Source organism: Arthroderma uncinatum (genome assembly GCF_011692745.1).
Source record: "Arthroderma uncinatum strain CBS 119779 chromosome Unknown scaffold1, whole genome shotgun sequence".
Taxonomy (NCBI): domain Eukaryota; kingdom Fungi; phylum Ascomycota; class Eurotiomycetes; order Onygenales; family Arthrodermataceae; genus Arthroderma; species Arthroderma uncinatum.
This window is the reverse complement of record NW_022983863.1, coordinates 3,335,429-3,349,187: the sequence shown is the minus strand read 5'-3', so window position 1 is coordinate 3,349,187 and position 13,759 is coordinate 3,335,429. Positions and strand designations below refer to the sequence as shown.

Here is a 13,759-nt window from a genome sequence, read left to right as displayed (position 1 = left end):
AATTGACCTTTGCAAAGTGATTGTTGCTTCATATGGGGTTAAACGGGTTGGCTCGTGCGAGCACCGCGTGTACGAGCCATTGCGTGACGAATTCCGGGTTATATCAACTTCTGTTCAATCCCCTAGGGCACAAACTGGTTGTATTGCGATCGCTCAGGTATCGAGAAATAAGACTGCTCAGCTACTCTGTTGTGAGAATAGTGGCCCAATATTTCTGCAGCGAAACTGCTGCTTGAACTGTGCATGCGAGCAGGCAAAAGGATATTGTAGCTTAATAATTACCTACTGATATTAGTAGTAGTATATATATATATATATATATATGACTCTTAGTCTTATCAAGAAATTAGATAAATGGCATCTTTCTATATTTGATAGTTCGTATCCCTTAAGTTTTCCTGAACATCTGCCCTTAGGCGTGGGTATATAGTTACCCTTATAATAGGGGAGTGTCTTCATTATACTCCTTGATAAAATATAGTGGCCTTAAGGACCAATGGTGGGGACCTTTGTTCTCATTATTCATTGAAGTTGTATAGTGGCGTCAACGACATTCCCTTTTATCGATATCGTGATATATGTAACGGACATGCGATACCTATCCTATGTATCATAATAGGTGGAACTCTTGATTACCGAAATTTGTTGCAGTGACTGGGTATATTAGTCTTGATTATTGATCTGCATCACATATAAAGAACCAAGGCTATTTCATCTTTCCATGGTTGTCCTGGTGCGCTTTACGAAGTTCTCGTTTATCAGACTTCGTTCGGGTGTAGCGTTTTCTTCGCTTTCGTTGGAATAGGTATCGCAACCTGCTTCTTTTAACGGACATTTTGGAGCATCTTATAGTTCGCAACCTTCCCCTATGAAATGCAGGGAGATAGAAAGCAGGTTACTGATACTGCTTGATCTCTCGTAAAATGTTCAACATACCCCCCGGCCACCACTGCCTAGGACCGTTCTCAGGCCAGAGCCTGGTCACGAAATTATCGCCATATCTGTTCACCATTCCGGTAAGCGTCACTATGGGCAGATTGCCAATCCACCATGACTCCTCTTCCACTAGAAACATGAGGACGGACCAATGCGCGTAAATGTCTAACGCAAGCGCCTGCTCAATCGTCAATCCTGCTGCGATGTCATCAGAAGTGGCACTGATTGGGTTTTCGAGCCTCTGATCAAGAAGGGGAAGGACAAGGTCAAGATAGGCTTGGGGAGCCTGAACAAGGAAAGTGAGAAAGAACCTTGTCAGCGGCTCTGTAGGCCGTGGAATCACGGATCTGCTTGCAAAGGACCGAAGCCATGAGGCTACTTGTGGTAGCGACACATGTTCGGGCTCAAAAATCTCCTTGGCTGGATCGTTAAACGATGAAGATGAGGATTTTGATAGGTTGGATGGAGAAAAAGCGTTGCTTTGAATGTCCTTTAGGATTTCGAAAGCAGCGCTGCAGGCGGCCAAGGATTCATTAGAACCGTCGCTGTTATAACGAAAGGCAGAATCTAAGCGTTTTTGAAGCTTCGAAAATGCTCCGCTACTGGTGGTAGAGACAATTGGGACCATTACATGAGTGCGTGATGAAGTTAGAGCTGCCGGCTTGGTATTAACTTCCGGTAACGCCGAAGAATGATCAATCCCAAACTCCCCATCGGGGGACGGAGCCATGTTTGGGCTCAATGCATCACAATCCAGCGTTTGAAGTGTCGTTCGTATTCCGCGCATGATGACTATGACGTCTCTTGGGGTTGTTGAGAGAGGTTTTTGAGACTCACGCGTCCCACCCCTTTCCGAGATCCAATGATTTATTTGCTGACTCGCGGTAGCAAATGGTACCAGCATCAAGGCACTCGCTAGTAGCGGTTCTAGCTTCAACGTATCCGGGCATGACATCGATTCCCTCATCCGTTCGCTCGCTAAACAGTAATGCCGGTAGCCAGTCACTAGGATCTGATGGACCACACTCACGTCTGGTGGAATTTCCTTGGATATCATATCGCAGGCTAGACAGGCTGCAGATGCTGCCAGGAGAGAATGAAAGACGGTTTTGCTTTGTAACGCCAGGGTTGGCATGCCAATCTGTAACGCACTTTGGTCATTCTGGCAGTGAGTCAAGGTACGACACGTATGTTGCAGATAGTGGTGATACAAGTCGGTATCAGATATTCCCTTAAGGGCATCCGTGGTATTGGAGAAGCAGTTCGCTTCCACGGATTCTAGAGCTGAGCGTGTTGATGATGATCGTTCCGAGTGTGATGGAGCACTAGGTGATGGAGAAAGCCTGCTACACGACGAACTCGGCAAGGATAGTTCATCCCTTCGGTCCTTTGAAGGAAACCGGGGTGCTGATGGGTAGAGACATTTGTAAAATCCCGAAACACATCGTACACACGCTGGTTTCTCCTCATCACACTAAAGTGCAAGGTCAGCCTTGAACTCCAGATTTTCCTGGCAGGTAGCCACTCACCTTTATTCTTCGCCGCTTGCATTCGAAGCACCCATTTCTCGACTTTTGATGACGTCTTCTCGTTTTTATAGGAGTGTTTTGATTGTGATCTTCAGGGGTCGCCATTTTGATATCAGTAGACCTTCACTTTGAGCGTCACATCGACCAGAGAGCCTTTATATCTTGATGCACCATCCTCAATCCTTTGCCGCGGCTAAATTTTAATGCCTAACAACGCATATGTGACCTTGAATATTCGCGAGGCTGATATTGACCACTCTTGAACAGTGGTGCAGTCATCGCGACGAGCTGAGCGGTCCTTAGTGGACAACCAAGCCTGCCTTGGCGTCTCATGGCCAGATTCCTCTAAGTACTCAGCCTCAGCATATTCCAAATAGAAAAGCTAAAGCTGCGAGCAATGCCATAGTGTAAGAGAAACCCACATTGGCGACATGTTTCAAAATGATATTCGGTGCATCTCCGAGACCGAGAACGTATCAAACATTACATTTGTTTGAGATATAATATACGGATGCCATGAAAACAAGCTCGACGTAACAATAAATTTAGATGATGCCTAATGAGAGGTCAAATTCCCGTCTCATCCAGGTGGAATTTCATGTTCGGTTCGAGGATCAAAGTATGATATCCAGTATTTGTCATATGGATAGTTTCGAGATCCATGTTTCCCGAAGAATAGTATCAGATTCTAGCGGCTGAAACCGAGGCTGAATACCGCCCATGCCACCCTTGTAGGCTTTAATATAACTTTATATTTACTCCTTGCTCTAGTATTCTGCCCTTTGTCTTCAAAGCTGTAGATTATAGTAGAAATCTATTGCATATATCTAGATTATAGCATTCTATTACATGTGGAAAGTATAACAACGGAGACAAAGACAGCTATGAAAACTACTCTATAAAATAAAGGAGATAACATAAAATGCTTAAAAATGCTCGTCTAGAAGTGACCATGTACCCGTCTCGAAATCCGACCCGAGACCCGGATAGAGTGCTCTGTTGAAGGCACTGCTGACAACAGGCGTAAAGAAATTACAGCCCATTTTTAGCCAAGAAATCATACGTGACTTGGTAGCCAGCAGTAGCATTGTTGTGGAGAGTGAAAGCATGGCCTGTATTGGGCTGGATAGCAACTTCGATATCAGCGGCTTTAGGGTAAGTCTTCTTCAACTCCTCCAAGTCGTAAATTCCCTTGCAGTCACCGGCACAGATGTAAAAGTCGAACTCAGGCAGCATGTATTGTATCGGGCCCTTGAAGTCAGGTCCAGGGAGCCCAATGATGCGATAAGCAGAGGAGAATTCCCCGATTGGAACTGGCTGTTTGATGGCATCACCATAGTCAAGCATTTCTTTAGTAAACGCAGTCTTCGGGTTGCCAGCAAAGAAGATGGTCTGAATACCGCTCTTCTGGCATACAACGTATCCACTTGGTCTATCAAAGGGAGTAGAGCTCGTGGGAGCGAATTGGGCGTTGAACGATGCCATTCCAGCCTTCCCGAGGTATTTGCTCGTTAGATAGCCGGTGACGATTGCTCCGTCGGATAGAGAGCTGTGCTTGGCGATGAATGCGGAGGTGAGGAAGGACCCGAAGCTGTGGCCGACATGTATAACTTTGCTTGCAGGTTTTGCAACCTTGTTAAATGCAGCATTAGCGGGTTTTGCCTTCTCTGCGAAGCTATACAGGGTGCCGTTGCGGGCCATCAGGGTCAAGTGTCGAAGTATCTCAAGTTCAAGAGGTGCCTGAACAACATCGTACGCGTCAGGCTTGTCAGATTTACCAACTCCCAGACGGTCATAGGTAAGGATGGAGTATCCTGCTCTGAGCGTTGCCTCGACATAAGACTGTTTCTCTCGATCGAGCTCAGGGTCCCAATATCTTGAGTCGTAGTGCACTCCGTGAGTGGCGATATGCAGAATATCATTTTTCTTCCCAGCAGTCTTGGGAACACACAGTTGGGCGTGGATGTTGAAAGTATCGGAAGTCGTGGTGTTCTTGATTATTCTCGCTGCGCCGGCTGGAGTGCTCCAGGTATCTGCGTAGATTGCCCAGGCTATCGCATCGATGTTACTGTCTACCCTGGGTACGTCATAGATGGCGCTCTCTGAGGTAGCGAACACCGGGATATCCAACTGTTTGCAGTATCCGTTGGTATGTTTGGAGGAATAGATGGCCGAGGCTGAAACAGCATTGAAAAGAAGCAGGCCAGCCGTAGCAAAAGTGGCAGCCATTGTTGGAGTATAAACAAATGATATCAGTGTAGATATATTGAGTGAGCTTGTAAGTGTATCTGTAGAAGTAATGATGATGAGAGTGATGATGGTAGAAGTAATGAGCGTAGAATCAGTTGTTTATATATCTGTAGATTGTACAACACCGCCTCAATGCCAACCCTCTTGGAGGATGGCTTCTAATGCTAAAGCCATCGTAACCCGACGGATATGATGGCTGGCTTAGCATCGTTGAGTGCTTCATGGCTGCTTCTGCTGTTCTGCTGCCTCTTGGTCGTTGAAAGTATTTGATATAGAAGCGTATTTAGGCTTGACAGGGGTCGTATTCACATATCTTGGCGCTTACTAACACCAGCAGGGGTCGTATTCGACTGTTAACCAGGGGCGTATATTCCACATCTATCAGGGGGCGTATATCTTCATTCCGTTTCTACTGGCTGTCTACAAGCCATATGGCTGAAGAGCAAATGATATAGCAGGTAATTATGGGGCTGGGGCTGACGGTCATCGTTAAGGGTTGATCCTTCAGATTTAACAGCCACGAGCATAGGCATCGTACTATGCACCTCATAGATGCATGGATGATGAAGAATCTTCCGAGAAGAGCTGCCAGAATACGCTGAAGAAATACAAATCGTTTGCAGATCAGCTAAGAATAACGGCTGGCAGGCTTAGTCTCGACCGGACATTACACTTGCCATGAAGACATTCTCAGCACTGCCCTCGGAGTTGTTGACACACGATGAGTATCAACAGCTTCGACGGATATAAATATTTCGATATACCCTCACCTTCAGTAGGAGTTCATTCTACCATCATCCTTTCCAAAGTCACAAAGACACAAACCCTCAATCAAATCTTAGAATACTCTTATTCTTAATCAATCTCCACCTAGGCAAACACCACAATCTTTTCAACATCAACTACTTCATCAACCGGCATATTACGTCTTATACCATCTAAATCTCCATCACACCACTCAAATGGCCGCTCTCATCGTCGCTGTCGGCGCCGCTCTCTACGTCACTGCCGAGAAAATCCACGACCACAGAGAAAAGAAGCGTGCTCTGAAAGCTAAAGAGGCCCTACGACATGGCTCCGAAGATGATTCGATTATCGACACCGCCACAGCCAACGACCACATGGATAACCTCCCAGCCTACCATAAAGGGAACCTCCCGCCATACCACATGGTAGACCAGCATCCTGGCCCCACGCCCAATAATCAAATTGCGGGTTCATCGCACCGGTATTAACCCCAGGGGCGTTCGTGTTGAGGGGACGGGGTATCTTGCACCGTATGAAGGATGGTGGCATTTTTAGGGAGTTTTCCTTCGGCATTTTGTTTCAGTTGCATAGCATCCTTACGTGTTTTCTTCCGTGGGCTATTTGGATACATTCATAGAATAGTGACATGCATGGATAATCTGACTGTTCTATCTCAACTTCTTTAGCGTTAGTAGTGAGGCAGGCTTTAATATAGATGGTCTTCTCGTACGTGTGGCCAGAGGGTGAAATTTCCCCGACCTCCCCGAATCTACTTCACCTTCGTTACTACCCATTACTCACTCAATACAAAAGCTTTACGCACATACGCTATAGTCCATAATCAAATCACTATCTTACTTTTATTTATTCCCTATCAATTAAATACATTCAGTTTATTCGATTTATTTTTAAAGCGTAAGCGGGGATGTTCATGTCATCAATCAATCAATCAACCAATCAGCCATAATGAGCGACCAAAGCCAAAAAAAACCCACAAAGTCCATCTCAAACGCACCACCTTTATCCGAAGCAACCAAATAAAACAACAGCAAGAGCGTAACGTGGCATAAGCTATTAACGCAGACAAAGCAGGGCAAAGCAGGGCAAGGCAAGGGAAAATAAGTATGGAACATTAATACGTGGGTAAGTATGTATAAGCGCTATCTTTAAGAAGTAAACTAGACGGAAAGTAGAGGTAGGAGTAGGGAGTGGATCGGAAAAGGCAAAGGAGGGTATCTCTTTTCCTCTCAATGGAATTTTATTTATCTTAGACGTGAAGAGGGGAATAGATTGGTTAACAGAGGCAGAGCAAGCTCATAAGAACAGACATCAAGCGCAAGCACAAGCGACAAGGGGGTATGAAGACGAAAATAATGAAAACCCGTCGGCCAAAAAAAGCGGCTCAAACGAAAGCGAGGTATATTTTCAAAGTGTAGCGTAGCGTAGCGTAGTGTATGGGGTATGGTATGTAAATTCATCTTTTTTTTTTTCTTTCTTATGGGGTCAAGGTCAAGCGAGGGCGAAAAACCACAAAACCACAAAAAATAAAAAAAATGGAGCAGAAAAAAAATATTTTTTGGTTCCAGGGAATTATTAATAGAATAGAATGGAAAAAAGTGGAAAAACAAAAAACAATAACGTAAATAAACAGGCAAGGCAAAACCGATGCAGGAAAAAGCAGAGACAGAAGCAGAAGCAGGCAGGACATGGCAAATTGGCAGATAAACAGGGCGCGGCGGGCGCGAGATGCACGGTTAAAGCAGAGCAAAGCAGAAGAGAGCAGAGCAAGGCAAGCAAGTAAGCAGATGTTTTAATTAAGACCCCCACCATCACCATGCAGACAGAGACAGATAGACAGACAGGAGATACGGACAAAAGGAACAGGAAAGGAAAAGGAAATAGGATTGTAATTAGAGAAGAACCGCCAACCAACCAAAGGTAATAAAGGAATAGTAGAATAAAGGAATAAAAACCAGCGAGACAGTCTATGCTTTTTTCTTTCTCGTTTTGCTTTTCGGGGAATCGAGGTAAACTTTTTTGTATGTTTTTTTCGCGTCACTTGCTCGCGACTAGGCCACTCGATGGTGTCAGGTAAAGCAAACCGAACCGAAAATATACCCTATGGAAAGAAAGGTAGGTAAGGGAGTCTCGCTGAAACCGAACCGGACCGGACCAGGGTTGGGCAGGGCAGGACAGATAAATAAACAAACAGTGGTAGGCTGGCAGACATGTTTTTTTGTAAGACGGAAAGAGGGACAATTTTTTGGGGGGAAATATAGTAGTAGTGTAGTGTAAGGGTCGTGAACGTAAATTATAAGTAAGGGCAGACAAGAAAAGAGGCAAGGAAAGGGAAAGGAAACGGGAATAATACGTAATGGAACAACGCCAAAGAGCCGGAAAGCGCAGTGCAGGTAAAAGGAAAAGAAAAAGAAAAGAGAAAGGGAAATGTCTATGACGGAGATAGCGAGAGAGAAGCGCCTCCAATAACGATGCCCAAGTAGGAAATGAGAAAAGGCCAAGCGCAAAAAGGAAATGGGGAATAACGTGAATATAGATCTGATCAGTAATGAGGGAGACAAGGAACGCAAGTCAAAGCTAAAAAAATTGGGTTCAAAGGGTATGGTATGTAAGGTATGTATGTCAGGTCAAGTCAGGTCGAGAGAAATCATCAATCATCCATCCGCGTAGAACGAAGTAAAAAGTGCTCGAAGAAGGTAATAAACATAAGGCTGAAGAAGCAAAGGCAAAAAACGAAGAAGAGCAACGTGAATCGTTACGTTAGAATATTTTTTTGTCGAAGGAAGTCTAAACGGCGAAGGCAAGGTTGGAAGTGGAAGGACTTTTGAATCGAATGGAGGTAATGAAGTTAGCCAGCGACAGGTGAAGAAAATGAAGGTGTTAGTTAACCGGCGACTGGCTGCAGACCGAAAGCGGCGACGGGAAAGTAGAGCTCGTGGTTCTTTGCACAGTAGAGACAGCCGCAGCCCGGTCCGTGGCCGGTCCAGACGTTGCCGTTGCCGTTGTTGTTAGGGCTAAAGGCGTTGGCGTACATGGGCGTGTGGACGTAGGACGGCGGCTGGGAGCGAGGCAGCGGTAGTGGAAGGGCGGCAGGACCCGGGCGAGCGGTCTGGTGCTGCTGCGGAAGCCAGGTGGCGCAATATGGCGGTGGAGCGTTATAGGGCCAGGCAGCAGTCGAGCCAGAGCCGGCAGACTGGAAGTAGTCAGGTGTGCTGGGACCGGTGTGTGGAGCGGACGGAGGCGAGTAGTCCGATGCTGCGAGCGGTGTGGTGGCTGCCGTGGAGGAGTTGCTGGTGGTGAGCCATGGACAGGCGCTGCGTTGGTACTGGGGTGGAATGGGCCCGTCTGGGGAGAGCATGGCCTTTGGCAGGGCGCTGTGGTGGAGGGAATGACCGTGGTGGTAGTGTGGATGGCGACGCTGGATGTTGGTGTCGATGGGAGCGAGTTTGGCGCGAGACTCGTTGGACGATGCAACGGCAGCTGCAGCGGCGGCACGAGCGTCGGCCTTGACTCTCCAGCTATCCCAGTGAGCCTTCCAGGACATGAATCCGTCATGTTTGGTGTGGATGCGTTCGTGGATCTTCCAGTCGAAGCCGAAGAGCCAGTCGAGCTCCATGGTGTTGAGATCCGCGACGGGGATGCTGCTCACTTCGGCCCACGAGCGGTTCTGGAAGGTGTTGTCATCGAGGAACTTGCTGCCGAGCAGGAGACCGGTGGTGAGCATGCGGTAGACCTGCGTCGTGGCGGGAGAGGCAGAAGCAGAAGCAGGAGAAGCAGGGTAGATGTCGGCGGAGGAGAGCATCCGCATGCGAGAGGCAAGGTAGTAGAGACCGAGGAGGATGGTCGAGCTGGGCAGACGCGTGGACGAGAGGATCTGGGAGACGTATTTGCGGAACTGCGAGGGCGCTGTGGCTCCTGGGTGGACGCTTCGGAGCATGTCAATATCTGCAAGGACTAGCTTGGACTGGTAGAGAGCATACATTCCATGGGCCATCTCGGCCACGAAGTCGGTCATCTGGTCCATGTCGTAGTCTAGATGAGCCGCCACGCCGCCGGTGGTCTTTTGTTCCTTTGCCTGCTTACGCTGCTGTTGCTGCTGAAGATGCTGCTGCTGCTGCTGGATCTGGTCGTGGTGGACCATGGGATCGTGCCGACGATACTGGGGCGGAATGGCGCTGTCCATGGGAGCGAGCTTGGTTCCGTGCAAGGCCATGAGTCCGGGATGGGCGTGGTGGCCGTGGCCGTGGGAGAGGTTGCTGTAGAGCATCTGGTGAGCGATCATCTGCTTGTTGCCTGAGTCCCGGACGGCGTGATACGGGTTGGCGTAGGTAGGCTGGTACTTTTCGTACTCAGCTCCGGCCCCGTACCTGATGGGAAAGCCGTGGCCGTTGACGCTGGCGCTGGCGTAGAAGGACGGGTCTGTCTCTATGCGAGGCCCGGCGTTGGTGTGAGGCGGAGTTGGCGGAAAGGTGTTCAACCCGGACGCGAAGAACGACGGCATGATGGAGACGCAGAACAGAGATCGGACGGTGGTCTCCTGCCGGACGGCCTGCCCGAGGACGCTGCCCGAGGACGCTGGCTGTGAAGTGCTATCCTAGTATGACATTGGCGCTGTCAAGTCGATGCTATTCTGCTGTGCTGTGATGCTGTGCTGACGGTGATGCTGTGGTGATGGTGATGGATGGCGATGGCCGATAGAAGGAGTGTATGAACGAGACTTAGTGAAAAGCTCGCTCTTAGCAGACGATGAAGTAGGATGAGGATGAAGGTGAAGTAGGATGAAGGTGGTGAGGTTGAGGTGTAGATGTAGATGTCGAGAGGTGAGTGTAGAGTAGAGATGAAGTGAAGAAGAGATGAGAGAGAAGAGAAAGGTGAGGAGAGAAAAGGTGAGAGACTTCGCCTCGTGCGGGAAAAAGGGAAATCCCCATATTTAGCGTCAAGCCCCAAGAAGATCCAGCAAGGAGGGCGAAGGCAGGTCAGGTGAACTTACGCCTTACACCTTACACACTCTTACCGTAGACCTTACCATAGACCTTACTAGGCCAGACTCTACCGTCGCCTTCCGTCTCGGCTTTCTACCTACGGCTCTCTTCTTACGGCTCTCTTCTTACTCTCTTACTCTCTTACACTCTACTGTCTGACTTTTCTTCTTCTGTGCACTAGGTAGATGACTAAGCGGCTAGGGTTACCCGGACGACTCCCGACATACGACAGACAGACAAGATAGAATACAGTATGTCATAGTACAGGATGATAGAAGTAGATGGTGAGGTAGAGGATGAGGGGGGGAGAGGTAGATGGTAGATAGTGAGGGGGGATGTATGGTAAAGAGGTAGGAGGAGAAGGTAAGGTATGGTAAAGAAGAAGAAGTGTCAGGTAAGGAAGTGTCAGGGAAGAAGAAATGACGTCGTAAGGGGTGACTAATAGGAACAGTCACAGACCTGCTGCATGATGCAAAGGGAAGGAGAACGTTTATCACGGAGAAAAAGAAAAAGAAGAAGAAAAGAGAAAAGACTACGGAGTCCAGGCGAAGTTCATGGCGAGGTTTGCTCTGGCACCGTCGACGGCCTCGCCCTTCCACCTGTTCTTCCACTCCCACTCCTGCGCCGCCGCCTCCAGGTACGCCCGTCGACAGTCCTCCGGCAGCGCGGCCAGCACGTCCGCCGTCATCTTGAAGCTGATGCCGTCCTCTTCTTCGTTGGTAGAGATCAGACCGTTGGAGCCGAGGTCGTGGGTGTCGCCGTCTGGGCCCGGGACGAGGTTGAATGAGTTTGGTGCGGACTCGTAGTGGATGTCGTGGATGCGGAAGTTGCGGCTGAAGATGCCTGGGACGGGCGGGAAGATGGTTGACTCTGTCTCAAGTTCACGTTCATGTTCAGGATCAGAGAGAGAAGTGCCTGCGATGCGGTGGCAGAGGGCGTCGGAGGCAGCTTCAGGGGGGACGGCCTCCCAGCGGGCGTGGGTTGGCTGCATCGTCTTGGGATACATCATCATGTTCGTGTGGATGTCGTAGACGCCGTTGAGGTTCTCGCGGCGCATGCTCGCCAGTTCGCTGTTGAAGCGGCTACAACACGTTAGACATACATATAGATAGAGATAGAAGGGTAGAGATATAGATAGAGACGCACCTAGCTTCCCGGACGTGCTCGACCATCCAGTTGTCGCCAGTGACGACGACCTTGCGCTTCTTCGCCTCGACGACCTTCCCTATCGGCATAGGGACAGAGGGCGCGCCAGAATGATACACGCTGCTCGCCCCATGCCACGCAACGTACTGGTTCTTGTTATACTTCTCCCCGGCCCCAGGCAGCCTATCCTCAGGCACCGCCAGCTCCCCTTCCACCTCCCCCTTTTCTCTTGCAGCCTGAGCATGATAATCATCCACAATCTTCCTCCCGCCGATAATAATCTTGGCTCCAAACTCCCTAAACACAGACCGCGCAGTGACCACCCCGATGGCCCTCCCCTTGTATGAATGCGGTATGATCTCGCGCTCAATCAGGTCTCGTTTCGCGTCATCGTCGATAATAATCTTATACAGCAACTTATGCTTCTGGAAAAAGAGATACGAGTCGCGGAATCCAATACATCGCGCTGGCTCGGTGGATAACATATACTGTCTCTCTCCCTTATCCAGTATCGTAAAGATTCGAACACGGTATTCTCGCCCGCCCAGCAGGTTGCCCATCTTGTCTACTTTTGTCTCTCCCTCTGGGTCCTCGGGCAGGTCGACTTCGTCGTCAATCACCTCTAGGACGTTCCCTTCCTTGTCGAGAGGCATGTGGGAGGCGTGGGATGGGCCGCCGCGAGACTTGGACCAGCGTCCGCCGCCGTAGGGCCGGCCTCGTCCTCGGCCGCGTTTGATGGGGGTGTTTACGCCTGATCGGGGGCCGGGGGTGTCGCCGGTGCCGGTGCCGTTGCTGTTGCTGTTGCCGTTGTCGTCCGCGTCCCAGTCTGCAGGCTTGTTCTTGGGCGGTCGTCCGATGCGGCGGCGTCGAGGTCGGCCCATCGAGCTGCCTCGTCCTGCCGCGCTGGAGCGAGAGGGCGTGTCTTGCGCGCCTCCGTCAGATTCAGCGTCTCCGGCCGGTGTGCCTTCGTGCTCGAGTGGTGTCTGTGGTGTTGCTCGTTCATCTTCCTCGCCGTCTTCGTCTCCTTCTCCCTCGCCGTCCCCGTCACCGTCGCCGTCACCCTCAACGTCCTCCTCTTCCACGTCTTCCTCCTCTTCCTCTTCGCGACCGTCGTCCTTTTGCGGCGTGGCCACGTCTGCCATCTCTGCATCAGACTCGTCGGGCAGATCCTGTGGTGTAGCTTCTATTTTATATTAGCTTGACCTGACCATCTTATATCGGTCTGGCGCGCCACTTACTGAGGGACATGGCAGCTGCCTTTGCAGCCGCTCGGGGTTTTCGGGGCATGCCTGGAGATCGAGGCAGTGCCCGTTCGATGTTCTACTGGGAGTCGCAAACTGCTTTATCTACTCTACTCTTTACTCTACGTCCATCTCGAGCTTTCTCTTACACGTGATGTCATGTGACCACTACATAAGACGGCCAAGAAGAGAAGACGATACGAAGATATTAGATGATAGATAGATACTAGATAGTAGATACTAGGTGTAAAGGGTAAGAGTAAGAGTAAGAGTAAAGATAGACTAGAGGAAGTCCTCCGTAGCAGTAGTGGCCGGTTTACCCCGACGGAAAGGCGCAGGGCTTCCTTGCTCCGGCTCTTCCTGTGCACTTCCCATGCTCCCACGGCTGCTCCCTTGGGTTGGGCTGCGGGTGTCCTACCCTATCCCAGGGCCTCTGCCTCGTCAAGAGTCTATATGACGTCGTGTACTCACGCTACTACTACCAAGATGATTCCTCATATGCTCGTCCGTAGAATATATGGGGATAATGGGCCGGCAGCAGCGTATAACACTAGGCCAGGATTGCCAACCGGGCCAATCCATCTTCGCCCTTCGAGCATTCTCCCCTTTTCTTTTGATATCCCCCCGTCCTTTACTAATTGCCGGATTACCGCGATGGACCTTCCTACCCCGCGGCATCGCATGCATACACAGATACATGAGGCCAGCAAGCAGATTGGGCAGCGGGGGGCTAAGTTTTCCCATATCTCAGTCTGCTAACCCCCAACCACTCGGGTCTTTTCTTATTTCAGGCAGTACGCTGGGCATGTATATGCCGAAAACAGTAGTTTATATCGATGTTTCCTGTCGGCAGTTACACCCACGTCTGCGCCCGCACATCCGTCTATACTGAAAAGCAACCGAGAAAGGC

General features: G+C 49.7%; 5 protein-coding genes across 5 annotated transcripts; 1 reads left to right on the top strand and 4 right to left on the bottom strand.

Annotated features, from left to right (window-relative positions):
- Positions 1–895: 895 nt before the first annotated feature.
- On the bottom strand, positions 896–1,723 carry GIQ15_01016 (uncharacterized protein; the record flags this gene model as incomplete). The annotated part of the gene is made up of 1 exon (XM_033548433.1): positions 896–1,723. The coding sequence occupies one exon, from the start codon at positions 1,721–1,723 to the stop codon at positions 896–898; it is 828 nt and encodes a 275-aa protein (XP_033409384.1).
- A 1,774-nt stretch (positions 1,724–3,497) lies between these two features.
- On the bottom strand, positions 3,498–4,694 carry GIQ15_01015 (uncharacterized protein; the record flags this gene model as incomplete). Its single annotated transcript, XM_033548432.1, has 1 exon — positions 3,498–4,694. One exon carries the CDS (start codon positions 4,692–4,694, stop codon positions 3,498–3,500), a length of 1,197 nt encoding a protein of 398 aa, XP_033409383.1.
- A 983-nt stretch (positions 4,695–5,677) lies between these two features.
- Positions 5,678–5,950, top strand: GIQ15_01014 (uncharacterized protein; the record flags this gene model as incomplete). Its single annotated transcript, XM_033548431.1, has 1 exon — positions 5,678–5,950. The coding sequence occupies one exon, from the start codon at positions 5,678–5,680 to the stop codon at positions 5,948–5,950; it is 273 nt and encodes a 90-aa protein (XP_033409382.1).
- A 2,414-nt stretch (positions 5,951–8,364) lies between these two features.
- Positions 8,365–9,981, bottom strand: GIQ15_01013 (meiotically up-regulated protein 80; the record flags this gene model as incomplete). The annotated part of the gene is made up of 1 exon (XM_033548430.1): positions 8,365–9,981. One exon carries the CDS (start codon positions 9,979–9,981, stop codon positions 8,365–8,367), a length of 1,617 nt encoding a protein of 538 aa, XP_033409381.1.
- A 1,013-nt stretch (positions 9,982–10,994) lies between these two features.
- Positions 10,995–12,895, bottom strand: GIQ15_01012 (chromatin structure-remodeling complex subunit; the record flags this gene model as incomplete). Its single annotated transcript, XM_033548429.1, has 3 exons — positions 10,995–11,544; positions 11,609–12,791; positions 12,847–12,895. The coding sequence occupies 3 exons, from the start codon at positions 12,893–12,895 to the stop codon at positions 10,995–10,997; spliced, it is 1,782 nt and encodes a 593-aa protein (XP_033409380.1).
- Positions 12,896–13,759: the final 864 nt, after the last annotated feature.